Source organism: Rhodamnia argentea, chromosome 11, assembly GCF_020921035.1.
Source record: "Rhodamnia argentea isolate NSW1041297 chromosome 11, ASM2092103v1, whole genome shotgun sequence".
NCBI lineage: Eukaryota > Viridiplantae > Streptophyta > Magnoliopsida > Myrtales > Myrtaceae > Rhodamnia > Rhodamnia argentea.
This window is the reverse complement of record NC_063160.1, coordinates 13168426-13196086: the sequence shown is the minus strand read 5'-3', so window position 1 is coordinate 13196086 and position 27661 is coordinate 13168426. Positions and strand designations below refer to the sequence as shown.

The 27661-nt window shown below is 41.9% G+C and overlaps 3 protein-coding genes across 4 annotated transcripts in view; all 3 read left to right on the top strand.

Annotated features, from left to right (window-relative positions):
- Nucleotides 1-4888, top strand: part of LOC115736252 (transmembrane protein 53-B) — a 391123-nt gene extending 386235 nt beyond the window's left edge. Inside the window, exons 4-7 of the mRNA XM_030667851.2 lie at nucleotides 1615-2256; nucleotides 2377-2479; nucleotides 4251-4438; nucleotides 4538-4888. Coding sequence (XP_030523711.2) covers nucleotides 1631-2256; nucleotides 2377-2479; nucleotides 4251-4438; nucleotides 4538-4814 — 1194 coding nt within the window. The 5' untranslated portion in view covers nucleotides 1615-1630 and the 3' untranslated portion in view covers nucleotides 4815-4888. The remainder of the gene's footprint in view (nucleotides 1-1614; nucleotides 2257-2376; nucleotides 2480-4250; nucleotides 4439-4537) is intronic.
- A 1760-nt stretch (nucleotides 4889-6648) lies between these two features.
- LOC115736445 (syntaxin-112) lies at nucleotides 6649-12944 on the top strand. The gene is made up of 9 exons (XM_048273025.1): nucleotides 6649-6766; nucleotides 6880-7062; nucleotides 7309-7466; nucleotides 7634-7705; nucleotides 8701-8760; nucleotides 9252-9346; nucleotides 9602-9671; nucleotides 9800-9938; nucleotides 11935-12944. Exons 3-9 carry the CDS (start codon nucleotides 7347-7349, stop codon nucleotides 12864-12866), a joined length of 1488 nt encoding a protein of 495 aa, XP_048128982.1. The 5' UTR covers nucleotides 6649-6766; nucleotides 6880-7062; nucleotides 7309-7346; the 3' UTR covers nucleotides 12867-12944.
- Nucleotides 12945-23203: 10259 nt separating this feature from the next.
- Nucleotides 23204-26833, top strand: LOC115736360 (tubby-like F-box protein 5). Of its 2 annotated transcripts, none has more exons than XM_030668038.2 (5): nucleotides 23204-23572; nucleotides 23999-24404; nucleotides 24503-24590; nucleotides 25631-25760; nucleotides 25842-26833. In XM_030668038.2, the coding sequence occupies exons 2-5, from the start codon at nucleotides 24051-24053 to the stop codon at nucleotides 26512-26514; spliced, it is 1245 nt and encodes a 414-aa protein (XP_030523898.1). In that variant the 5' UTR covers nucleotides 23204-23572; nucleotides 23999-24050; the 3' UTR covers nucleotides 26515-26833. The 2 variants fall into 2 exon arrangements, with proteins under 2 accessions (XP_030523898.1, XP_030523897.1); XM_030668037.2 differs by having other exon boundaries at nucleotides 23204-23576; nucleotides 24004-24404.
- The last annotated feature ends 828 nt before the right edge of the window (nucleotides 26834-27661 follow it).

The following is a 27661-nucleotide window of genomic DNA, read 5'->3' as shown; positions in this document are numbered from 1 at the left end:
CGGAGAATTGCAGCGCGAGAAGTGACGCGACAATTTCTCTAGCGTGATGATAAATGCCCCGGCTCATTTGCTTGTCTGGATTTCCAGTACGATAAATGTTATGGCTGCATTTATAGTCATGACAGAACTGCTTAGGATAACATAAGAAATTTAGGAGTTTGATTATATTTTAATTACTGTTTAGTAAACTACAAATCTAAAGTTGGAAATCTTTATATTCTGTCGTATCTATTATTTGATAAAAACCGAATATCTAGATACTTGAATTTTTAGGGATCGTGAGTTCGTGGTCGTAAATTTCTTGAGAAATGAAAAGAAAGAAAAAAAATATCCAAACCTTGTTTTTGAATTAATGGAAAGTTGTAAAAATATCAAGTTGAGGAACAATTACAATACAAATTCTAGGTGTAGTTCATCGATGTTGTCATGTATAGTTTTGTCCCCGTCGCATGTTTATTGTCGTAATGGAACTTGAAAGGCGATAACCGACGAGAAGAACTAGTTTTAAACTTCTGTGATATGGAGGAACTTGACATGATTCCCCTCAATTTCATACGTCTTTAGGTTAGAACAATGGTCTTCATCAGCTAATGAAGTAGTTGAACATTCGTCGAATTTAAGGTTGGATGTCTATGGCTTGAAATACTTGCCAGAGAAGTTGCCCGCCATTGCTACCGGAGAGGTGGATGGGCCGTGGCAGAGAGGTGGATGGGCCATGGAGAAGAGGGAGTAGCTTAAGCGATAAATAAGAGAAATCCCATCCGACTCTATCCCATCCCATCCCTTAGAATAGTTTTATCCCTCATATATCCCCCTATATCCTCTCTTGGACAACTACCAAACATAGAATATAATAAAATATATCATATCTTGAGTTTTATCCGAATGACCAAATGCAACCTATAAGTTCAAGATTATTGAATTTGTGCACTAAGAGTTTTAGATCTTTATAAAAATTAGCCTTGAATTTGGGACCGGAGATTTGTTCGGGGACAAAATTCTTTATAAAAATAAAAGATAATGACGCAAATGGTCCGTAAACTTTGGTTCAATGTATAATGTGCTATTTGAACTTTTAATTTATTCAGTGTGGTGCATAAACTTTAACCCGTCATTTCTAAACTTTTAATTTATTTAATGTGATCCCCGAACTTTAACCCAACATGCGGTATCGTTCTTAAATTTTTAATCTTTTCAATGCGATCCCCGCACTTTTGGCATATGTTCAATTTTAACCTCGAACGACATGAATATCTTCAACTTTTGTCCGTCTATTAATTCAATCTCGGGGACAATATTGAACATTTTCATACGGTTTAGGGACCTAACCGAACGGATAACAAAAAGCCCGGAGATCACATTGAATAAATTAAAAGTTTAAATATCAAAAGTTCATGAATCACGCTGCAAATTAAAGTAAAGTTTAGAGGCCAATTGTGCCATTGGCCCCGAAAACAAAGCTTGAGAACCAAAATTGAACATGTGCAGGAGGATGAGAGCCATTTTTGTAATATTTCATGATTTTTGTATTTTACTACCACATTAGCGCCACGTATTCATTTCCCTATGCTTTGTTAGCATTTTTGCATCGGCTTTGGGGAGGAAATGCAGATTCTTCCTCAAATTTCAAATGGAGGCTCCCGTCAGGAGATTGGCTTCTTCCGCTCTCCATCGCCACCTCCTCCTCCACCAATCGCTGCAAACGATCCACCCCCCATTCCCATTCCTCGGCCGCCGCCGCGCGGTTGCCGCGCGAAGCCGCTCCTTCTCCGTCGCTTGCGTCCACTCTCGGCCTCCCCCCTCGCCGGGCTCGAAATCCCTCAACCTCCCTTCGCCTCTCTCCCCACTCCACCGCTCGCCCAATCCCGTGCCTCCGGGCGCCAACGGAGGCCCATTCGCGAGCGCGCGCGACAGCTCCTCCTTCGCCTGGAGCTTAGCTCCGGCGACCTCCGACGGCCCGAGGGACGGGGTCCGTGTCGACGGGGGCCCCACCGTGACCGTTGTTTTGTTGGGCTGGCTTGGAGCGAAGCGGAAGCACCTGAGGAGGTACGTGGAGTGGTACAACTCCAAGGGGTTCCACGCGGTCACATTTATCGTCGGCGTCGGGGAGATGCTTTCGCTGGACTTGGGTCACGGCGTCGAGGGCCGGATCAACGAGTTGGCGAGTGAACTGATCGCTTGGGTTTCGGAGAGGGAGGAGGACGGCGGAGAGCGTTGTTTGCTCTTCCACAGCTTCAGCAACACCGGGTGGTTTGTGTAGGTTGATCGATTTTAATTTCTTTCATCAACTGATCGATTGATTTTCCTGAGCTTGAGATCTTTAGGACTAAGAATGTCTTGATGGGTTAGATATTGCTAGAAACTTGTATTGGTCAGGTATGGTGGGATACTGGAGAGGATGCGTTGTAGGCTGGATTTGATTGAGAAAATCAAAGGCTGTATCATTGATTCTGGAGGAGCCGAACCCTTTAATCCAAAGGTGAATTAAGTAATGTTCTGCAGTCTCGTTTGCTATTTCTTTTCTGTTGATTATCTACATTTGAAGGATAAGCGCAAAATCTTTGGTCTGGTTCTTGTGAGAATTTGCTGTTTAACTCTTTTCTTTACTTGGTTTTGTTTCGGTTACTCGGTGATGCTATTCTATGTTGGAATTCATAGCATATTAGAGCAGAGTCATCTTGAGGATCATTGCCAAGTGAAAATGTTCTGCTGGAAGTGTTCTGAGGTAGTTTTGTGTTTGCAACGAGGCATCATTAAGTTGCGAGTCTTATATCCTTCCTTGTTTTGAAACTCTAGTTGTTCAGTATCGGACAATGCTATGAACGACAGCAGTCTACATAAAGGAGGAATTTATGCTCTTTGAGTAGCAAATTTAAGGTTTAAGTTTCAACTTATCGTACTCTAGCTCATTTAAGTAAGACAACCTTCAACTTTACTTTATTGATACACTTTGCTTGTCAAAATTATTGACAATAATCCAGGGGAAAATCAGATGTTTAATGGGCATGACTATCAAAAATGCATTTTGGTTGCGAAGCCAAAAGAACGTGAGATGAAATCATTACTTCTCAGATCCTTGAATATAATGGCTTTGGAACTCTCCTTGTATTGGAGGAGGAGCAAGATTTAGACTTGCCAGGAAGATATAGACTTGGGAAAGCTGCTTCTCCAAGGTACTCCATCCTCAAAAGCCTAAGTATGCAGCTACTTCTGTAAAAACCATACCAATGAACTTTGGTATGACTCAGTATTTAAGTAGATGAGAATCGTTAACCTAAATCTAAGAGTGAGGGGAACATACTACGTGACTGGTAGTGAATAATGGGCTCTAGCGAGTCCTGAAGGAAGTTTGTGCACAGATATTAAGGGCGGAAAATGGCCTTTACACTTGTACAGAGTCGCGACTTTATTTGATTTTGAGCATTGCTCAACCATTAGGAGTCAATCTTAGGTAATGATAGTGATCTCCACAGCATAGCAAGCTTTATGTAGACTACAATGCCTAAAAACCATGTTTACTGACTGACTGATATCGTTGTCATGCTGCATAGCAGTGTAATCCATGACTTGGCCATCAGGTATATGAGAATCAGCCCTAGGTTCCACTTTGACAGGAGAATGTATGGTTATTGTTGATCATTATCTCAAACTTTTGCTAGAGGAAACTTGGGCATGCTGACAAAGCTGAGGACAGTAGCCTCTTAATAGCTGACATGGTTTGATGATATAATAAGCATTGTCTTGCATTTGATTTTGAAGGATATTGGCTCTTCAATGAGTCAATTTAACCTCAAGAGACTCATTACTTGTTAATAGGGACAGACTTATATGTACCACAGTGGGGCTCTTGCCCTGCTCAATAAATGCTGAATTAGTTAAGGGTCTTTAAGAAATGCTAAATAACTTTAGGCTACAAAAATAAGTTTTGCCCCCACTAAATACCTAAAAAAATTTAGAGGTAAGCGAAGATTGAATATTTTCATTTTGGATTGCCCTCAGAAATAAACCAAAAACTTAATATACGATTCTGTAAATTATGAACATGTACTTGCTTTAGATAAATATAAGCTGCACCATATTTATTTTATCGGACTTTGAAGCTTTAAAATACTACCTCAGTTACTAAAACAAATACGCTTGATTTAATTGTAATTATTCATCTATGTCTGTCCCCAATGGAGAAAGTTTCTAGATACGTCCCTGGTGATTAAGGTAGGATTTTATACTTGGACTTCTTTCAATCTTTGTAGGTTTGGGCCGCCGGATTCTCTGCTGCTCTGGTAAGAAAAAGTAGCTCGTCAGTTGAGGGAAAAGATATGCATGCATCCAACAATGGAGGATCAAACAAACAAGAAGATGAGGGGATAATTGAAACAGCGGTCCTTTCAGCTTTGGAATGGCTGTTCTCTGCTGTTCTGAAGTTGCCCGATGTGGAGAGGTAATCACGATACGAGCTTTGCCATCCATTTGTTATGAAGAGATTAGAGTCCTCACCGGAATGATCAAATGTAATGGTTATGTACTTCTTCTTTTGTAGGAGGCTTACGAAAATAGTCAATATCCTCTCTGAGGCGCAGCCACATTGTCCCCAGCTCTACCTCTATAGTACAGCCGATAAAGTAATACCATATGAATCCGTGGAGTCGTTTATGGAAACTCAGAGGAGGATGGGAAGAAAAGTGTCCTCTTTCAACTTTGGATCATCTCCTCACGTGGACCACTACAGGACATTTCCTGATCTATACATGTCGCAGATCGAGAATTTCATAAAAGAATGTCTTGCTCCAGTAAGTGAATCCTGCAAACGAGGATGAGACCTATGACATTGGTCGCTCTTCGCACTCTTCATGCTGGTAAACTCACCAATTCATGTCTGGTGCTTGTTCCATGACTGGTTAGTCAATGTTCTGCACTTCAGCAAACTGCAATTCACCTCTTTATTTGTCAAGTAGCGAGGGTCGGGGGGACAAAGGGCAAACTGGGTTTTTTCCTTGGGACAATCTGGGTTTGACAACCTGGAAAGTTTCCTTATTTTGGGCCCCCTGATGACTTGGATTACTGGCAATCCAAGAAATGTGAAATGTGCATGGATGCTCCAATTAATCTTTGGATGTAGCCCAAGCGTAGCCATAATGTCATCTTGTTGACCATGATCGATTTTGATTGAGCTTCTGCTAGTGAATGGGATCACCAAGCCATGCAGACAGATAGGACCACCTTTTTCCTCGCGGTGGTGTTTCGTGAAGGATCAGTAGGTTGGGTTCAATTTGGATTACTTGAGAGAGCTGATGAAGAGAGCGACATAAGCGCATGTAGAGAGAATTTATCGGCTGGAAACGTTACAATTTGCTGGGACATGGGCGGTCTTTCGCTTGTGCTGCGTCATCCTTTTGTGCTGCTCCTCTTGGCGAAGAGACGGGCAGCAATGGTTACCGTTATCGGGCCACAGAAATGGCCGCCGTAGAAAGTCTTGGCTATGGTAATGATACAGGTTTTATGGGGGCCGGTCGGGATACCGCTATGGCAATTACTGAAAAGTAGAAATTTTCCGTCACCAAGATTGCGGGAAAATTGTCAAAAAAGTCTTAAATCTTTTGCATTTTTGTCAATTCAATCCTAAACAAGATCGATTCAATCCTAGATTTTTCATCTTTTACAAATTCAATCCTATTGGCCGGAAATCGCTAATGTGGATGTCGGTTGTTTTACGTAGCATCCCTAGTCTTTTGTTTTTTTTTTTTTCCTACTTCTATTTTCCTTTTTTCGTTTCCCTATATTCGAGGCCGGCAGAGGGAAAAAAAAAAAAAAAAAATGAAAGGGGAAAAATAAAAAAAGGAAAAAAATAAAGAAGTAGATAAAAATATTTGAAAAATAATGAAATGGTATTAAAAATTATCTACGTCAGCATCAACGTTGCCACGTAGAATGGTTTACGTAACGTCGCCGATTTCCGACTAATAGGAATATGAAAAGGATTGGAACCGAATCAATAAACTTAAAAAATTTAAAATTGAATTGGAAAAATTGCATAAAGTTTAGTAATTTTTGGACAATTTTTCCTCAAGATTGCTATGGCAAACACGGGTTGTTTATTACAAGGCTCTTAGGAATTATACGAGAACAATGAGATCTTCAAAAAGTCAAAAATTTTGCGCATAAGTATGCTTTGCAAGAGTAGAGAGGTCTTGATGATATCTTTGATCAAAATGAAAAGCAAATTTTGAAACATGAATAATCAGGTAAGGTGGTCATTACTGAATTTTCGATAATATAATGTTATCTATACTGGTATATAAAGTAAAGAGGGCCTCCTATTTTTCCGAGGGATCTCAATCATTTTCTTCCTTAATAGATATCCTTAATTACTTGCTTTATATATATTGCCCGAACGAAAGAAATGCATAATTTCACAAAATTTATTTAACTATTCCACGAAAACTTCCTTAACAAAATTTCGAATCTTAAAAAACAGTTTATTTTAGACAGCATGCACACGCCGATTTATGGTCCACTGGTGCGCCGGCGGAGGAACAGATGACACGTGTATGTTCTCCATTGGTTGAGGTACAATGCGCTCCCCACCACAGGAACATTCCCCGCTTAACTACTTCGACATTACTCGCCGTCTCTCTCTCTCTACTTTTTCCACACCATCCACCAAACCCGTCTCGTCTCTCTCTCTCTCTCTGTGCGCGTGTTCTACTTCGGTGGCTTAACCCGGTCCTGCTCCTGCACATAACTCAGATCGAACATTGACCAAGACGAGGTTTTTGTTCCGCATTCCCACTGACATTAACCTCTCCGCCTTCTCCGATCGCACCGACCCGGCTTTCGTCCTTTCTGGGGGAGTAAGAACTTGACACAATTCTATCCATGCAGTTTGGAGAATCCCTTTCCGTCGCCTCCTTTTTGCCCTAGTTTGGTTTTCCCGTTTTGCTCGCTTCTTCGCGCTCGAGGTGTTTGATGGAATGCCAGAGTCTCAGACCCATGATCCCATGATCGGTTTCATGTCGATACAGTCATGACGCGACGCTGATCCACTTACTGTGTTTCGGTCGGGAGTTAAAACCACTTTTTTTTTTTTTTTAATTTTTGGTAGCTTGCCTAATTTCCGAGGCTTGGGTCCCACTCCGGTTGGCTTCGTCTAGGACGGCTAGCCCCTTGTTTTTATTAGGACAAATCCGAATTTGTGTCCAGATTCAATGTCCATATCTTGATTTCCCTTTTGATCCCTGCGTTTGAGCCTTTTCAAGTAAGTATTACTAGACGGAGGAGGATAAGAGATTAGCAATTGGTGCCTTTTCATAGGTTTCGGCTCTTATTCCGTTTGATCTGCTTGGTGGTTCATGGCGGTGTCAGAGAATTTATCGGTGAGCTCGACAATTTCGCCTCCCGAGTCGTACAGCGCGGTTGTCCTCGGTGGTACTTTTGATCGCCTGCATGATGGGCATCGCCTTTTTCTTAAGGTCAGTGCTCGTTCTCTCTGTGTATGGATAACTAGCGCGTGGTAATCTCTGCTCTACTAGCTGGGAAAGTCGTTCTTCTTGTTCTGCTTATCTTGGCAATGTGGTAGCTTGGCAAAATGTGACAGTTCTTATGCTTGAACTTATCTGATGGTGAAGATAAAATTTAGGCTTCAGCGGAGCTGGCAAAAGAGCGTGTTGTGGTGGGCGTATGTGACGGTCCAATGCTGGCCAAGAAGCAGGTGCTTGTCTAAGGGAGCTATGTAGTTATTGCATCTTTGCTAGTGCTTGTATTAGTCAGCGTCATGGTTTCTCTTTTTTAGGCCAGAACAGAGTGGGAACTCTGTGGATTGCGCGAACCTTCGCCGTTTCTCTGTAGAAATTTGGTCAATCAGTAATTAGAGAATGGTTTTAGCTGTTTTCATTTCCTTCGTGATGTATATACGTAGGAATGTCTTGATTTTATGCAGTTGCAGGCCTTAGTTCTATCGTTCATTTAAAGGTGATTGTAGGATTACTAAGTTAACGCTGAGGGTCCATTCACTTTCTGTGCCATATGTAGTCCTTTTGCTTTTCCCCTACAAGTTAATTCGCTCACTTACTACTTGAGGATTCGGGAAAGGAAAGCTGTGAGCAGACAGAGCTAATTGTTAGTAATCTTCTGCTTTGGTCTGAGATAGAAACAATTTTCGAAAGCACTTCCTAATTATTAATGTTCCCTAAAATGGCAAGATCTTCTTGCTCTTGTAGAAACAATCACGCCCTCGGGTATTGGTCAAGCTGTAGAATAATCCTTCTGCAGACTTTATTTATCATGTATATTTACTGGGGAGTGTTTTTATTTCTTTAGTTAACGATCCTTCCTCTGAAATCGTTTTCAATTTGCTCTGTTCAAGTATTTGTAGTTTGTTTTTGGGATATCTTGTAAGTTGAAACTTTTGGCTGTTTAATGGGCAAGTTTTGGTTGTTGAGAAAGCTTGGTTTTCTATCATCATAAGAACTACACTGTACTATATGGTATAATTACAAAACTTCTCCTGCTACCAACTTTCATGTTGTAGGAATCTTTAAAACGAAAACAAAAAATTGCTATCCAAGGTGGTCGTAGAAGTGTGAGCTATTGCCATTTTCTTTGCTCAAATATTTGTTTCGTGATGATACAGTCTTGTGGCTCTTGCCCTATCATTCTCCTCGGTTTGTTCACTCCAGAGTAATTGCCAGATTTATTTTTTTGCAGTTTGCTCATCTAATACAGCCAATCGAGGAGAGAATGCAAAATGTTGAGAACTACATCAAGGTGGTCTTCTGTTAATGTTTTCTGATCCCTATAATTTAATTTCACAAGAAATCTTTTCGTATTAGCATTTCGTCTCTTTATACAAATTAATGGAAGTAGCTTTGAACTTGTTAAGAAATAGATTTCCAAGTGCAAATAATGCACTTGGTGCTATGGACCGATTGTTGTATCAAATCCAAAATTTTGCGGGGTTAACACGGCACATTCCCCTGGGATACTCTAAATCAACATGTTTCATTGCAAGCTTCATATCTTTGCCCATTGTGAAGGACGCACGTTTATCCTAATCAATATGTATGCATAAAAGGGATTTGTCTGCTCTCAGAAACTCTTTTGGTACAACTAGATGCTGAAGCATGTGGAGCATTATCATGAATCTCATTTGCAATGTGTATGTCATCCATATTTCGTCTGGAACTCATTAGCTCATCATGATTAATTTCGTCTTCTAATTCTCTCTCCCTTCTCTCCCTTCGATGGATATATGCCAGTCTATTAAACCTCATTTGACGGTCCAAGTTGAACCCATTACTGATCCCTACGGGCCATCCATTGTGGATGCAGAATTGGAGGCTATTGTTGTCAGGTTTGTCTCTGTTGATATGGTACTTGGCCTTTTTGGCATGTGTTCTCACCAAACTTAGGCATGTCTAGTCCTTTGTGTGGAAACTTAGGCATATCAAGTCCTTTGTGTAGAAACTTAGGCATCTTTAAGTCCTTTATGTAGAAACTTAGGCATCAATCAGTTTTGCACCATCTCAAAACTCAACTTTCTCAGAAATGTTATAGAAATGCCTCCTAGCTAATGCATTCTTCCTTCCTTCATTTCTTTCGGTGACAGCAAGGAGACGTTACCTGGAGGAATCTCCGTAAATAAAAAAAGAGCCGACAGAGGTCTTTCCCAGTTGAAGGTCCGAGATTTCAGTTTTCTTGTGCATCCTTTTTAGTCATGCACCTTTCCACAGCCATTCCTATGCCTCTTGTAGATTACTACTAGTAATACAAATGCGGCTGACAGAATGTATGATCTTTCGTGTAGATCGAAGTTATAGATTTAGTTTCCGAAGGTTCGAGTGGAGACAAGCTGAGCTCGACAACGTTGCGAAGGCTTGAGGCCGAGAAGGCTGGTAATCAACAACCACCAGCCCACAAGAATCCCGGCCTCTCAAACTCCAACAGCTGAAAATAACTGCTTCAAGGAAGTGCCAGACCATAACAGCCAGGGAAGCTACTTCTCGCTTCCGAAGATTAATTTACAGGAACCATTTCTTTGCCATTTTTTCCTGCCTCTACAATGTATTGAGTCATTTTTTTACCTGTCCTTTGAATTTGAATTGTTTAAGTATGTAGAGACTGTATACTACTAGGCTATCCTCCTTTTGGTCCTTTGCCACAAAGTTTGTGATCACAGTGGGAAAATATCATATGGACGGTGCAATTACTGTGTAACTCAATGATAAATTATATTAGATCGATCCTTCTGTTTTTCCTTGGCGAACCAACTTCTTGTGCCCGTCCCTGATCTTGAGCTGATCGCTACGTCCCTGATCTCGGCACGCATGTTATGTTCTATAATGTCTATGTCGCAAATCGTTTTTAATTCTCGATGTGCACAGTGACAAAGCCACAATGAATCCACGCCATCGTATGAAGAAAATAAGCAATTAACAGGAGAATTATCAAAACAGATTTAAACTTATTGCAGTTATGTCAATTCAGTCTTAAAATATTTTCCATTTGTGCCATCAGTGCATCATATCAATTTTGGCTAGTTGTCCTATGTAGTGTGAACACCGGACCGGTGTTGACGTATTCAATTTTAATAGTATTTTGATACTTTTTTCGAATTGATTTTCTTTCCTTTTGTTTCTCTCTCTCTTTCTTTCCTTCCTTTCCTTCTTCCTTTAATCGGTCGCCCAGGTCAACCATCAGCTAGAGGAAGAAGGGAAGAAAGAAAAAAAAGAAAGAGAAAGGAAAGGAAAAGGAAAAATAAATAATTCAAAAATATTTTATAATATCACCTACTTCGGCGCCGATTGTGACGTAGGACGATCAACGTCCATGTCAACCATTTTCGGTCAAAATTGACAGGATGAATTGAATTGACACAAATGCAAAAGACTTAGGACTCAAATGACACAAAAAAAAAAAGTTTATAATTAAATTGACACAATTGCAACAAGCTTATGACTTTTTTGGTAATTTTCTCGGTAATTAACGGTAGCCCGAATCACTAGTTAGGACCTCTCGACGAGGAGACGATTTCGATTCCAGGGGTTCTCAGTTATCATTACCAATCTAAGAAGAGAGATGCTGCATTCCATAGCAGTCATACATTGTAAATTGTAGATCGAGCAGTTTTCTAAGAAAACAAGGGTTGAAGGGGTGACTGTTCAGAAAACCGAAGAGCCCTGTTTCACCCAAAACGACATCATTTCTTCGAAAGTATAACCGCCATGCTTGGACTCGTAACGGCCACCATCAAACCGAAATTCGAAATTCGAAATCATTAAATCGCTCGGGGATCGTATATCATCAAACAGATTTCACTCTTCAACTCCACACCCCTAATTTTTCTTTTCTCTGCTATCATCCCAGAGAGAGAGAGAGAGAGAGAGAGAGAAGGAGAGAGAGACATCGTTGGTGACATTGCAGTCCAAGGTTATGCTTCCGAACTGAGTTATTTTCGGCGACATTCGATTATCTATCTTTCTCCGTTTCGAGACGTCGATCCTTTTCATGGGTTTTACGTAGTAGACTTCGAATTGATGCGGCTCTGCACATGTTTTCCTTTGTTTCGTTTTGTTTGGATTCCGTCGTCCATGGTATTTTGTTTTTGGATATTCCTGTCATGGGATTGGATCATAGATTGTCCCTGCTCGCGTTGATGATTTGATTTCTCCGATTCTTGCATTGTGCGATTTTTCGCGATATTTCCAGCTTTCTTGTTTCTGTCTTCGAATTCTTGAACTCCGCCATGGCTGCTCGGTTTGTTTCAGATTACTTGGAGGACGACATCGGAGTGAGAACTGATCACCGACGATTCTCGGGAAGATAGCCCAAATCTTTCCGTTCTGTTCCAAGGTTGAAGTCGATCAATTGCTTGCAATACAGAGTTCTGAATTCCATAAACCTTTTCTTGCTTCGGAAGTTCTGTGTTGAAACTCAGGGAAGGGATTTATTGTGTTTGCAGGCGAAAGGTCGCGACGAATTTTGCGAAAATGAACGATCTCATGACACAGTCGTTCTTAAATTATGTGGAGTTGAAGAAACAGGCCCAGAAGGACCTCGACCTCGAGATGGGCCAACTCGATGCGGCGGAGGAACAAAACCTCTCGCAGTTCTTCCGCGAAGTCGAGGCAATCAAGTCCGAGATGGAGGAGATAACCAATCTCTTGCTCGACCTACAGGGACTAAACGAGGAGGCGAAGTCCACTTACAGCACGAAAGCCCTTCGCGGCCTCCGGGACCGGATGGACTCGGACATGATCGCCGTCCTCCGCAAGGCTAAATCTGTGAAAGCACTGCTCGAGTCCCTGGACCGGTCGAACCTGACGAATCGCGGGCTGTCGGCGAATTTCCAAGAAGGAAGCTCGGTAGACCGGACGAGGATTTCGGTCACGAGTGGCCTGAGGACCAAGCTCAGGGAGACGATGAACCAGTTCCAGCTCCTGAGGGACAAGATTGTGGCCGATCACAAGGAGGATCTCAAGAGGAGGTACTTCAACGCGACCGGGGAGGTTGCGACCGAGGAGGTGATCGAGAAGATCGTCTCGACCGACGGGAAGATCGAGCTGTTCGGAGGGAAGACCAAGCTGAGCCTAGGCAGTCCAGAGAGGCACGGGGCGGTGAGGGACCTGCAGAAGAGCCTGGACAAGCTGCACCAGGTGTTCCTGGACATGGCGGTCCTGGTGGAGACGCAGGGGGAGAGGATGGACGACATCGAGGAGAACGTGGCCAGCGCGAACGCGTTCGTGAGCGGCGGGACGGGCAACCTGTACTACGCGAACCAGATGAAGCGGAAGGGCGGGCAGTGGGCGAAGTGGGTCTGGGCTGTGGTGGTGATCATACTGCTCGTCTGCCTCGTTTCCTTGTTGGCGTCTTGAAAAAAAAAAAATTGAAGTTACGAAAGAATTCTGGAGAGTGATTTAGCCACAGTTTCATAGGGTTTCTGTCTCTACGTCCAAGCTGTGGGCATTTGGACCTCATGCTTTCTTCTTCAAAGCTGGGAAGTTTTCTTCCCCCAAGCAATCTGGCATTGTTGATCTGTTCTTGGCATGTTCATTGTGCTCTTCCTCTGTATGAATTGTTCAGATGGTCACCCGCTGGCGCATAACGAGCTTCCCATCACTGGGGCGGCAATGTCGGCGTGGCCTTTGCCTGCATCTTAGCCGTCTGGTTGTTCCGAGCGTGTCGTGGTCATTATGAGACGAATCAAGTCGACCCATCCGGCCTAAGTCCGACGAAATTCAGATCTATGAACCATGTTTTATCGGAAGGAACTTGGCAGGGCCCCATCAGACTTGGCCGAAGCGAGCTCTCCGCTGGATTAACCTTAATCTACCTCCGTCTTTGTCCTGTTTGTTTATACAAACAATTGAAAGAACGTAGGCATTGCTATGGCCTATAACCAAGAAAATTGTTGCACCTTCTAATCTTCTCCAAAAATTCTAGATTTTCCTAACCCACTCCTTATATATCTAGATAGGAAATTGCTTATATGACTGCTTTTAATTTACCGTGAAATTAACAGCATGTTCTAGGCAATAAAAAAATAAACAAATAATTAGAAAAATTATTATGGAGTCTACCCATTCAAGAATTTATGACTCACAATATATTGTTATTCTCATGATGGCCCAAAAACTGCTATGCTAGCAAAGCCCATCTTAAATATTTCGTGGCAAACGGGTTGACCGCATCTAGTATTATCTACGGGGTATCTCGGAAGATATTTCTCTAGAAATGTGTCGTCCACATCGCGCATTCTCTAGAAATATCGAGGGAGTAGAACCGTCTCCTTTGTCAAGACCTATAAATAGTCGCGATGAAGTGCTCTCGCTCGGTAATGAGACTGGCTCCCCCGTCTAAGTGTGTTTGCATGAGCGTGCACTCGGCTCTTTAAGTATGCACGGTAAGAAGCTCTCCCAACCGATGTCCAGTGAGGCAGTGCACAACTCCGGTGCTCCCCCGTGAGCGAAAGCCGGTGTAAACTCTTCCGTTTCGCCTTGTTGGGCTCCGCATCGGCTCTTCTCCTCCTCTGTCCTCCCCGTCTCGAGCGAGCTCGGTCGCGCAAGTCTCACTCATCGGAAAAGGGCCTAAATCCAGGGGAAAAAAAAAAAGGAAAAAAAATCGTATGCTTTGGATGATTTTCCATTTGGAGTCGCTCGAAAGAGAGTGAACGAGGATATGAAACGGTAAAAGTATTGGCGATATCGGAAGTCACGATGCTTAAACCCACATGGTGGAGCCGAGCGAGAGTTTCCATTAGTTTTCTTTAATTGCGCGGGTACGTAAAGCCCGCAGCACACGAACCCTGCTGATGCGCACGTCTGATCATGTTAGTCTCGTCGTACGACGGGAATAATTGTCCGAATAGTCATAATCTTATTATTATTATTATTATTATTATTAGATGGCAACAAATTCAGTCTTAATTTTTTTTAATTATGCCGATTAATCATAAATCTTTTGACGATTTGTCAATTTAGTCTATCCAGTCAATTTTGACTGAAAATCGGTTGCATGGACAGCCGCTCTCCTATGTGACATGGCCGGTACTAACCTTTTTTCTGCTGCTAAGGGCTGGGTGCTCGTTTCCCCCGCTATCTCTCTTTAGGAGGCCGCGTGACGCAATGAAAAAGGAAGGTAATCTGAGCTTTGTTGGGGATGATTCGACTTCGATTTCTCTTTGTTTCTAGCCTAAGGTAAGTGAAGCCTCTAACTTCTCTGCTCGATCGTTGATTTGTCGCCCGATTGAGTGCGACGTGTCGGTTTGGGTCTTGGGTGTGCCGAATTGTAGATTAGCTCGTATGTATGGGAAATTTAGTTTGCACATTGAATCTGTTGCTTGATCTCGTGTCATTTGGTCTTTGAGTAAGCTGATTCTATGGGCTGATCGTGTTACATGTCATTGTAATGACATGAATTGAAGTTGTTTCGTGTATTGGCGTTCGGCCTTGTAGCCGCATGGTGCATGTGGTGGGCTTAGGTTCTGTCCACTGAGATCGACTGAGAATCTAGAGTCCCATGGTCTTGCATTGTCAAGCAGTGGTATCGGAATGCATTGCATATAAATATCAAAGCATGAGTTACGTTTTGACATGAGAAAGTGGGTAGTTGAGCACGTGTAGTTGAGTTGTCTTGCTTGCCATATTCGGATTGATTGTGCTCATGTAGGTTGTGTGATTGATGGTTTGTCTGCATGTGAATTTGAGTAAATAGAATGAATGAGTTGAATATCTTGTCGGCCTGTGTCCCGACGAGAACGATTTGATAACCGCCTGTCTCCGGATGATACCTTGTGGGAGCCGGAGGGAAATTCGGGAAGTTCAAGACCTATGTTCCGTGGAAGCTTGCAGCCTGTGTCCCTCGGAAGCCCCGGAGTAAGGAAAAACCATGGCCGGTGTCCCGTGGACGAAAAGCTAAAGTGTTTAGCCCTCGGAATCGTGGTCTGTGTCCCTCGGAGATTGAGGCATGTGTCCCTCAAGTAACCTTGGCCTATGTGCCATGAAATATACTGTTATGAATTGGAAACTGGAAACCAAACATTGAGTCTTGTACGTGTTCATGCGTGTGAAATTCATGGTATAGGTTGAGATATTAGTTCATGATGCGTGGACCATTGTCGAGCCTCATACTTGCTTGTCTTTGATGTCGAGTCCTGCTTGATTGAGTGATGGATTGATGATTGATTGTTAAGTTAGTTGTTTCACTCGCTGAGCTTTTAGCTCACTCCTCGTGGTTTAACTATTTTTCAGTTTAGTAGCGGGAATGAAACCATAATCGGATACTATGAATGATGGTAATTATGGGTTGGGAGGAGAATCCTTTAGTTACTTCCCGGTTGTTGTCTTTGGATAAAAAAATGATGTGATTAATCAGCTATACATATATATATATATATATATATATATGTGAAATCAGATGATCTTGTTTATGTGTGAATGTTTGTCTATATAAATATAGGTAGTAAAATCCTATTGAAGTCATATTCTTTAGGCGTCGTGTCTATGTCTTTTGAATGCACTTGTGTGTTAATTTATTGTCGATGATGGTTTCGTTCATAGTCTTCCGCATGCGCCCTCTATTATATAATAATATCATATTAAAACAAAGCGTACTTAGTAAGTGGCGTGCCTAGGATGTCGCAGGAGCATGGTAGTTTTGTATCTAGCAAAACTGAAACAAAAGAAAACAAAAAGAAGAAGAAGAAATAATCTTAAGTTAAGAATGGGACCCATAAGGGTTAATGTAGTCAAATCAATATGATAGGGTGTGTCACAAGTCAATAAGGGAGTGAAAATAGCGTGAGCCTAATAAAAATTATCCAAGTCGATGTCAATATCATCAATTTTCGGCTAATATTAGCCGGAAATACCTAAATTGACAAATCGTTAAAAGGTTCGAAAATAAATTAGTACCATTAAATAGTTGATTGAATTGGCCATTGTGTAATAGATTTAAGATTTTTTGGACAATTTTCTCCGTCGTATAAAGTCCGGATATTTCAACAATAAGATGAATTGGACCCGTATAGACTATGCTTGTATTAGGCATGAACCAAAGTCCCTTACAAACCCTCCCTCCAAAAATAGAAAAAAACAAGTCGCATATTCTTGCTCACCTATCGGCAAAGGGAGGGTGCCACGCCTTTATATTCCTATTCCCTTTAAGGGTGAGCAAAAAGAACCGATCGGATCGGGAACCTCCCCGATCGGATCGAATCGGACTATTCGGTTTGATTCCTAAAGGCACCAGTTGGGTTCCCCATTCCATAAAGTTGGAACTGATAATTGTCAGTCCAATTTGCGATTCCAGGGTGTAACCGCCCACTCGGACCACTCAGATCGGACCGACCTTTCTTTAAACATTAATATTATTTCTTAAAAATATTTAAAGAAGTCATTTAAACTCTTATTATTATGAGTATGTTTACACATTTAAATGTGAAAATGTGTTTCGAGCACATGCAAACGATTTCATTGGACCGCTCGAGAATCGGATCGGAAATTGGAAACCGATCTGGTTCCCGATTCCGAGGTGGGATCGGACCAAAAAAGGAACCAATCACCCCTAATTCCCCTTTCGACATGTTTCAAACTGTCTTTTTTTTTTTTTGTCTTTTTCCTTTGTTTTTCTAATTTATTTCCAATTATTTCAGAAAAAAGAGAGAGAAAGAAATAAAGAAAGAAAGATTCAGATCATCAGTGGTGGAGATTACTATAGCCAAAAGGTCCAAAAAAAAAAAAAAACATATGATAGAGAGAGAAAGAGAGACGTTCATCGGTCCTAGACAAGCGCTGGCAAATCTGGCAATGGATGATGAATTTAGCTGGCAAAGAGATGGCTCGCCTCTGCCCAAACCTCATCGTCCGAGAGGATATAACATGCCAACCTCTCTTAAACTTCCCATGCACTGCCTGCCTCTCTTGTCCCCCCGTCACTGTCACCCCTCCCTTCTAAAAATGCTATTTACATATCGTAATAATATTTGAGAGTTACATCTTTATCGTAAATTACAGAAACAGACGTCGCCAACATGTCCAACATCGATTTTCCGTGATGCCTCAATTGGAAAAAAAAAAAAAAAAGAGGGCAATCTTTCCCTCGAAAGTTTCAATTTTTCAGATATAGCGATCGGCCAAGCACAGTCTCAAATCTCGTGATTGTGTCACGTCCCCACCATCTGATCATAATTTTTCAAACTTATTCTGATTGAGAAGTGGATGACGATTAAGGCCTTGTCGGGAAGGAAAAAAAGAAATGCACGATTGGCTCGGGGGGAAAATGCGCGCGTCGTCGCCGGCGGCACGGTGGATCATCTCTCACCCACCGCACCAACTCATAAGGAAAAGAAAAATTTACGAAAGAGAAGGAAATGTAAGCAGATAGAATAAGAGGACGAGGTTGGGTTAGGACATTAAGAGGGGGAAGGTGAGGAAAGTGAGGATGGGGCTCCACATCCACGCCAAATTTTAAGGGTAGGGAACGTCCAATGATGACTTCCCAACCCCTCCAACGTGCGCATCATCATGATGATTCCATCTAACATGCACACCTTCTAATTTTTCGAATTTGGTCTAAAATTGATTTTTATTCGGCTTGATTAAACCCTTTTTGTAGCCAAGCATGTCTAGCTTTCCCCCAATCAATCTTTACCTATTTATGTGAAGAAACACGGTTGAATGGTATTTAGAATGAGAATGAACTTTTGGAGCAATTGCCTGCTATAAGATATGATCGATAGGATAGTCCCGCCCGTTGATTATGTTAATTGGTAGGCAAGGGACGCACGCAGAGCCCTAGCTACAAGGTCGATGGACACCCATCAAGGCCCATGGACCCATCAAGTCTAGGTTCGGCTAGCCCCGACTCTGATCGGTTTGCATCGGTTGGCGAGATTCAAATAGACATTGTGTGGTTTCGGAGTTAGCTAGTCCCCCGACAACCCAACCAAGCATATCAACCCTAGGTTGATTAACTCTTACTTTCGCGGTGGTCATCTTTAATTGTATTGTCACTTAACGTGATCATTATTTAGGTTCGATGATAGGGTCGCAAAAGATATGTTTGCGAGGGTAATCGGGTCTCGTGGATTAACATATCCAAATTAATCTTGTCATTCGATAGTTTATATTTTTGAACAATAAGAGTGAGCGAAAACTAAATACCCTTCGGGGGTGCGGATTCTCTCCAATTTTCTCGACATCGGGATATCGATTATCAGACTTCTCTTGCATACGCATGAGTTATTTGCCACATAACAGAGACGACGTTGTCAACATGCGAAGATCAATCTTTTGTCACGGTCTTATCGAGGAGTGTCTCGAAAGCACTTTGTTAATAATATTATACTAAGAAAGGACCATTCATCTCCAATGCACCGCCGCTTTAGGGTCAGAGAGAATGATTTGCTAGATTCTTTTGTCACATTTCCTTGCTCTTTTGTCATGTCCATCGCATCTTTGACTTTATCAGAAAAAAGGCACAAACACATAGACGAAGATAAGGAATAATCCGGTGCTCAACACTTTTCGAGTTGCTTTTTGACATTTGCCAAGTTAATTTCGGTCGAAAGTAATTAAAAGTACGTGCCCGAAATTCGTCACTGATACTAAACAACATGTTTTATGACAAAATCTTAGCAAAAACAAAACAACAAAAAAGTTGTGTGGCAAAAGTCAAAACTGGGGTCATGGGCTCTCAATAAAGCTAATCACTTTTGTTTTTGGGGCTAATTGTGCTTCTAACCATTTAACTCTTTGTAAAATTTGCGGGCTCTCGCAATTTAATTCTTATTTAACACGTCTCTTCTATTTAAAAAATAATTTTTTATCGACGTTCGAAAGGAAAATTGGAAGGAGGAGGGAAAAATCTTTTCAAACAAACCATGCAATCCTTAGCATATGCTTTTACCATTTCTATGTATGGGATCTTTACTTTGAGTTAAAATAAAATAAAATAAAAACTAAGGTGATGGTTTTCGTTTATCAACTTTTGGCCTGCTTACAAAAATAAAAGCACGGAGCATATTTTTCAAACCGTTCCACCGTACACAAAAATATTCAGACATCAATTATTATCTATGGCGAAAAAGTATTCTCATTGGCTAATTCTTTTAAGCAATATAAAGACGGAAAGTGAATGATTTGGAAAATATTTTCCCGAGAGTAATATTGTGTCTCTTGAAATTAACTAATCTGAAGAATTTTTTCGTTATCGATAACGACTAATGTCTAAATATTCTCGTGAAATACGATATTTCTCTTTGTTCATTTTTCATGAATGATAGAAGCGATCATTTTTAGGAAAATAATGTAAATATTTTCTAAATCATCATTTTTTTTTCCGAAAGAAACGGAGCCTAAGCTTAAGCCCCCGATAAGCGATCCTAGCCTTCTTTCCTTTTTAGGACCATATACAGTTATTTTGCTTTTTGTCATTCCTTTTTTTGGCTATTTTCCTCTCATGTCACTTGAACTTGAACTTGAACTTGATCAATCATTTGGCCAATTCCAGGTTGCACGTAGGCCTACCACACCAAATCAAACGCAGATCGGACCGAGCCACTAGGTAACCCGGTTCCAGTGCCCACGTGCCATGTCTTGACCCCACCACTACCTTATTGCTCCATATATCCAATCAACGATACCTTTGCATTTTTTTTTAATTATAAAATTCCAAAAAAAAAAACAATCAAGTGACTTGATTTTTTCAAATAAGTAACAAAAGTGAATCTTATTCTAAATAAGAATTTGAAGTGCCACCTTTATTTCAAGAAAAACCCGAATATGGGTGTTTTCGTCTTTTTACATTTTCTAATTTGTTTTCCTTTTCTTTTTCCTTTTTTTTTTTTCTCTTCCTCCCCGCTAGTTGCCATCACGTGTCTTCTTCTTTTCTTAGAACTTAAACACGTCGTCGCCGGCCCGCCCCTTCGCCGGAAGTCGTCAGATTATGGCAAGCACGCCTCCCACACGGCGGCTCTCTCACATCCCCGCTCTCCCTGACGCGCCCACGGTAGAGAGCGGGTTTCAAAGCCTGTGCACGTGGCGCGCCCCCGAATTGCCCGAGCCTGCGAGAGATGGTGCGCGAGAAGATCTTGCGGCTCTTACTGTCGTACGGCGATGAGCCGATCGGCCTGACCATCACCAGCCATAGCTTGGGTGCAGCCCTAGCTACGCTCACAGCGTATGACATGAAGATGGCCTTTGGGAGCGCGGGCCCACTTGTCGCCGTCATCTCCTTCGGCGGCCCATGGGTGGGCAATCGGAGCTTCCAGTGCGGCCTCGAGGAGCAAGGGATCAAGGTCCTGCTCATCGTCAACTTGGACAACCTAATAACTAAAGTGCCCGGGTTCATCATCGACTGAGCTGACGACCGCGACGGCGTCCCGAGCAACCAGGACATCCGGGTGCTGGGCTTGCCGAGCTGGATCCAAAGGCGCGTGGCAGACACATAGTGGGAGTATGCTGAGGTTGGGAAGGAGCTAAGGCTCGAAAGGAGGGACTCGCTGTACCTCAGTGGGATCATCCACGTATGAACAGGGGAAAAAAGAGCTTAACTAGGAAATCAACTTTGCTTCTGACCAACTATAAATGCCCGGCACAGGGTAGCTCGTGGCACTGAACCCACGAAAGCTTTTGCGCTATGTGCCTTTGAAGCCAGACGGGAACTAGCTAGACAACCTCAAGACCTATCTGCACTTGGTGGGCGGCTTCGTGAGCTCGAACTACCCGTTTAGAGCCATCGCAAAGAGGTTGCTCATCAGCGGCCACTTAATCGGGGCACGACCGTAATTCGACGGTTTCTGACGAAGGGGTAGGCCAACATTCAGGGAAGTCCGAAGGTTCAAGAAAAGAAGAAGATATGGCAACTAGCAAGGAGGAAGAGAAATAAAGGAAAAAAGGGAAAAAAATCAGAAAATGTAAAAAGACAAAAATATCCCTGGTCAGGCCTTTTTTTGAAACAAATATGACACTTGAGGCCCTTGTTTAAAATAATATCCACTCCATGTCCTTATTTGAAAAAAGCAAAGTACTTGAGGTCATTTTTTGAAATTTTTTTCCTCTTTTTTTTTTTCCTTCCTTCTCACATGTGGCCGGTCACAGGCGATGGCCGACCACCGGATGATACCTGCCACCGGCGAGAGCCCAATTGAGGCCGCCCTATACATGATTGGACATCTTCATTTTTGGCGATGCCGCTGGGATTTAGAACTCTTTGGATAGAATTCGGGCCTTCTAAGTACGATTGCCACATAGGATGAACATAACCATGTTTGGAATATCAATGCATGTGTGAGAGACTTAGGCTCAAAAGGCAAGTAAGCGAAAAAAAAAAATTCATGTGAGACTTAAGTTCAAAAATAAGATAAAGAATTCTTATTTTTTTCACAATAGAACGTAAGGATAAAATTAATTATTGCAACGTGAGGACAAGTCGATAGTCAAAAAAAAATTTCCCCTTTTTCTCAGCTAATTTCCATCTTCTTCCCTTTAAGGGTTAATACTACAAAAAAACTCTAAACTGATACATTTATGACAAATTTACTTCAAATTATTTTTTGATCACAAAAAATCTCAAGCTAGTAAACATATGACAAATTTATCCCAACCGGTATACCCGTGACAAATTTACTCTCCGTTAATATTCGTTAAATGTAACAATCAAATTGCTGAGTTAGATGGCACGTGGTAGTCCATGTGTGCACCAGTTTAAGGTTTTTACCCTCTGTTTATCACATGCGTGTCAATTTGAGATTTTTCGTGGTATTAACCCAATTTAACGAATGGTAAATTTGACACATGCGTATCGGTTTGAAGTTTTTCGTGATAAAAAAATTAGTTTATGGTAAATTTGTCATAGGTATACCGGTTTAGGATTTTTTATCCTAAACAAAATAGTTTGAGGTAAATTTATCACAGATGTACCAATTTGATTTTTTTTATAATAAAAAAAATAATTTGTTGTAAATTTGTCACATATATACCGGTTTAGGGTTTTTCGTGATATTAATCATCTCTTTAAAATTAAGTTGTTTATAAATAGAGTAATGATTATTATACAGGCTAAATGAAAAGTACAAAAGCAAGGCGAAAATGATGTTTTGGCTTGAATATACACAGAAGGCGACAACATTGAATGGTTCGATTTAAAATTTGGAGGGAAAATGCGACAAAAAATTCCAAATTATACTCGTTATGACGTATTTATCTTGAACTTTTCTCTTTTCATGACATCGAAAACCCCCCAAAGTATATTCACTATAACACATTTACCTTAAACTTTTTTCTTGTGATATAAAAAATCTAAACTTGTACTCGCGTGATGTATTTGTCATTGGCTAATGTTTGGTAAAGAAAGTTTTTCAATCAAAACAACGTCGTGTTTATTTCACTTAAGCCATGTGAGTCGTTAATATCATTTGCTTTCCGACGTCACGTAGACTAATTTTTAACAGTTCTCGTTGGCAGGATGGGGTGAGTGCGATCACAAAACCTTTTTTTTTTTTTTTGGTGGAAACCCGATTTATTTATTTATTTATTTATTGGTGGAAACAGAAATTCGATTTTTTTTTTTATTTTTTTTTAAGGAGTATGGAGTGAACCAAACGAATGCGACATTGTTCGCTCGGACCGATGTTTCCGTAATTTACGACCTTTTTTGAAAAGGAAATATTATTGTTTAATCAAAACTTCATCACAACAACCGAAAATTGAAGGAGCCTTGGATCCGTTTTAAGAGAGAGAGAGAGAGGGGCGACAGAGAGAGCGAGAGAGAGAAGCGACTGTGTTTCTCGAGATCTTCGGCGGCGGTGGCGCTCCGGTGACGGTTTTGGGGATGCCGTCGCGGCGGTGAAGCACCGGAGTGGGGTTGGGTCTAAGGCAAGTGCTCCTATCTCGCACAGCCAGCGGGGATCGCGCGTGGGAGTTTCGCGGGGGTTTCTCGATCTGATCTCACTCTCTTTGTCGCACTCTCGAGCGAGGAAGGTTCCGTGTTGTTTCGGATCTATTTCTCCGAATGCTCCGGATGTAGCTGGTACTTGAGCTGGTTCGGGAGCAGGCGCGGGTTGGATCTGTCCGCTTCGGGAGCAGGTTAGTCCTCGAACAATGCCAGTGAATCGGTGGGTTTTCTGAGTCGCTGTTAGAACTGTTAGAAGTTTGATTTCATTTGGCTGTAATCTGCGGTGTTTATGTGCGAATAGTGGTGGGAAATGCTCACCGGGCTCGTATGAGAAAATCTTGGATTAGTGCGGTGCACGGGGGAGATGCAATTTAATTAGCGTAGTTTGTTTATTCGGAGTCGATTATGAACTCAATTAACATGATTTGAAGTTCAGTGGTACTGATAGGAGGTCAGAAGCATGCGAAATCCGACGATGTCTGAATTTCATCCCGCATTTTAGTGGATTTCATCATTGAACACTGAAATCGCTTTCTTCTACAGAGGAAAGGCATTTTTTTTTCTCTTGATGTATAGGGGGGTGTATTGGCATAACCGATCCTTTGATTTTTGCTCCAGTGTGGCTGTTCATCCAGGAGGATTGGGTTTGGTAAGATCAAATTAAGATGTCCTTCAAAAGTATTGTCCGTGAGCTGAAAGAGATGAAGGACGGAATTGGTAATGTGTCAAGGCGCGGATCAGAAGGGAGGCGTTGGCGTAGCCGTACGCGATCGCACATAGCCCCAGATCATGCAGCACCACCTTCGACGTCAGTTGAACAAGGCCGGTGGGCAAACCTACCGCCTGAGTTGCTTCTGGACATCATTCAGAGAGTAGAAGAGAGCGAGACATCATGGCCTTCTCGTGCTGTGGTGGTATCTTGCGCATCGGTTTGCAAGTCGTGGAGAGAGATCACCAAAGAGATTGTTAAAACTCCTGAGCAGTGTGGAAAGCTAACCTTTCCTATTTCCTTAAAGCAGGTAATAGTCCATGTTAATTGGTCATAGATGGACTTTGTTGATTTTCTTGTCATTCTTTCACAACTTCTTTTTCTGACTTTTGGTTGCTTAACAAACAGCCGGGACCTCGCGAAAGTCCGATCCAGTGCTTTATCAAAAGGGACAGAGCTACTTGTACTTATTTGCTGTACTTCGGTTTGGTTCCTTGTAAGTCTGATTCTTCTCGTCACTCTCCTATAAAATTTTTTTAGCTCTGTGCATCTTTAATCTTCGAAATCTTTGGCGAATCAATAGAAACTAAGACAAGAATTATTCCCGCATGAATTTTACCCTGCCTTGCTGATTCATTGTATTCTCTGATATGGGAAACTCAGGCTTACACAGGAAAAGACTTCTTTAGCAATAACCATTTAATGGATTGATCCCTTTCCTTCCTTTGGGTTATTGGAACTTATTGGTGTTTTAATACTGCTATTTGTATAAGAAACAATGAGTGATAAATGAGAAAATGCTGAAGCAAAAAGGAAATTGCTATAGTAGAGTTGGAGAGAGAATTTGCTTAGTCAAACCCCTAGAAGCCTGCTCTTGGTATCTATAACTTTGAGCAATTACAGACTTGCGTAGGTTCTTTACCTTGTATACAATCTTTGGCACAGGTCATGGAAGCAGTGTAGTGGATGATGAAGGTAGCTCCAAGCTATCTTCCTTGACCCAGAATCTAGATGTCAGTCATACCCAATTTACTACATAAGTCAATGTTCAGTTTAGCTGTCTTAAGAAATTGCAATGTCGGTCCCTGTGCCAATCAAAACTCTATAGCCGATATGTACTGTAGTTTAGTCTACACAACTGAAGGTACTCCCCAAGTCCAGTGCATTAAAGCTCATCCCAAACACAAGCTAATTGCCAAGTGGGGACTGAGTTGTAAAGATGTAGATGATTTCCAGTGGAAAAATTGCTACTATCCGAAATTTATTTGGGATTGCAGCCGGATCAGTCCACCTGCTTTAATCTGTTAAGTGTTGTGATTGCTTCTTAACAGCTGAACCTGATGGAGTTCACTGAATATAGCTGTGAAGAGAATGTTGTGACTGGGAATCTCCATTGTAACCAATGTTGAGATTCTGCCTCCTTCCTTTTTTTACTTGCTATTTCATGAAGACTGAAGCACCAGCCTTTCTTGCTTGTAAAATTATTGATTCTTTTAGCTGCTCAGATTATCTCATTCACTTTGTCCATAATGACAGCCGAGGATGAGAGGGATAAAATGTTGTTAGCTGCGAGAAAGATCAGGAGGGCCACATGCACGGATTTTGTTGTATCTCTGGTTGCAGATGATTTTTCTCGGGCCAGCAGTACATATGTAGGAAAATTGAGGCAAGTTTGAAGTAACATTTACATTTTTCTATCCACCTATCGTATTTGCTATATACCGACCTCTTGGGATTGATCTCTTAGGTCTAATTTTCTGGGAACGAAGTTTACCATATACGACAGCCAACCTCCATGTGAAGCGGCTATTCAATCAAAGAGCCGGTTGAATAAAAGGTTCAATTCTAAGCAGGTGTCTCCAAGAGTGTCTGCATGTAACTACAGTGTAGGCACCATCTCTTATGAATTGAATGTCCTCCGCACTAGAGGGCCGAGGAGGATGCATTGTGTCATGGACTCCATTCCTATCTCTTGCCTTCAAGAGGGTGGTAGCGTCCCCACACCAAGCTTGTTCACTCACTCCTTAGATGAACCGACTTCCCCGTCACCTGCCTCAAAAGGAAAAGACAAGGTCACAGAATTTAGCTCCACAAGTCTTGTGGATATTCCAGTTCCTGTTCCGGGGCCATGTGAGCCACTGGTTCTCAAGAACAAGGCACCTAGGTGGCACGAGCAGCTTCAGTGCTGGTGTTTGAATTTCCGGGGACGCGTTACAGTTGCATCTGTTAAAAACTTTCAGTTGGTGGCGGCTGTTGATCCCACCCACAAAATTTCGTCCGCAGAACAAGAGAAGGTAATCCTACAATTCGGAAAGATTGGAAAAGACATCTTTACCATGGATTACCGCTATCCACTTTCTGCTTTGCAAGCCTTTGCAATCTGCTTGAGTAGCTTCGACACTAAGCCAGCATGTGAATGACATGACGCTTCAGCTGGACATTCTGGAACAGTGTTTACTATTTAACTCGAGCGAATGCTCAAGCATAATCATAACTTGTGGAAGTTCGTCTGGCAAATCAACAGCGGTGAATCTTCGCTGAGCATCCGTAGCGACTCTATTGAAGCTGGGGATTGTGAAACTGAAAGACAACTTGTATGTTATGTTTGTATGGCATTGCCCTATAATCAAGTCTCCTAAGGTCTAGCTCACTTTTGATGTATGTTTATTAGCTGGCTACTTTACTCTTAATTATCAAAACTCTTGGAACCTTTGAGCTTCTGATTACACCCTAGCTAGTGCTCCGGCGGCACATCTTCAATGGAAATAGGGTTGTGAATTCATTCCTCATATTATTGCCGGTCATATTTCCATCTTTAATGGAAATGGTGTTCTGATAACATCCTAGGGGGGATTTCAGCTTCAAAGCCGAAGTACTCTAATTTGACCTGTGAATGACATGACGCTTGAAAAATGGGAGTTCCCTTTTTTGATGGAAATGGTGTTCTGAGCCAGTAGGGCTCCTTTACTTTCCCGCTGCCATAGAAGCTTGAAAAATGGGAGTTCCCTTTTTTCAACCTGACAAATCCGATGCTAGTCTTTTTGGCCTGTGCTTGAAAATCTGGGCATTTTGCTACTTCCAAATATGGTAAAATGGTTGCTGAAAAAGCAAGTTTCGTGATAGAGTTAATGAGACCATGCCCCGGATAATGGTGCATCCCCCTTGGCCCTTCGGTGCTCTCTTTGCACCTTCGGCTTCTCCACACTTGCAGACCCCGGAATCCCTGACTTCCTCTGACCTTCCTCCATTCTGCTTTCCTTCTTTCCGTTTCGCTCTACTTAGGTATTCTCCATACCCTCTTCAGGCAACTTTTCCTTTCCATTTATGAGATGATGAACCTATAACCTATACTGAATGGTTGGACCTCTCGATCTAGCTGTTTTATGGTATTTTTGGCTCAAGGACTCCATGAGGATCGGCTGGGAGAAACAAACGTGCACCTACTCAAGGGGCATTGACCATTGAGCATGTGAATTCACCTGTAAATTTTCCTTCTATTTTGTACAAAAAGCTCTATTCGACGACGCTCACGAGGAGACTTCAACCGATGACCTCCTGGCCCTAGAA

Bases quoted from the DNA above. Each gene is read 5' to 3' on its own strand.
- LOC115736360 (XM_030668038.2), top strand. From the start codon at position 24,051: ATGTCCTTCAAAAGTATTGTCCGTGAGCTGAAAGAGATGAAGGACGGA. The intron at 24,591-25,630 runs GTAAGTCTGATT...CCATAATGACAG, and splicing joins GTACTTCGGTTTGGTTCCTT to CCGAGGATGAGAGGGATAAA. The intron at 25,761-25,841 runs GCAAGTTTGAAG...TTGATCTCTTAG, and splicing joins ACATATGTAGGAAAATTGAG to GTCTAATTTTCTGGGAACGA.
- LOC115736445 (XM_048273025.1), top strand. From the start codon at position 7,347: ATGGCGGTGTCAGAGAATTTATCGGTGAGCTCGACAATTTCGCCTCCC. The intron at 7,467-7,633 runs GTCAGTGCTCGT...GATAAAATTTAG, and splicing joins GGCATCGCCTTTTTCTTAAG to GCTTCAGCGGAGCTGGCAAA. The intron at 7,706-8,700 runs GTGCTTGTCTAA...ATTTTTTTGCAG, and splicing joins CAATGCTGGCCAAGAAGCAG to TTTGCTCATCTAATACAGCC.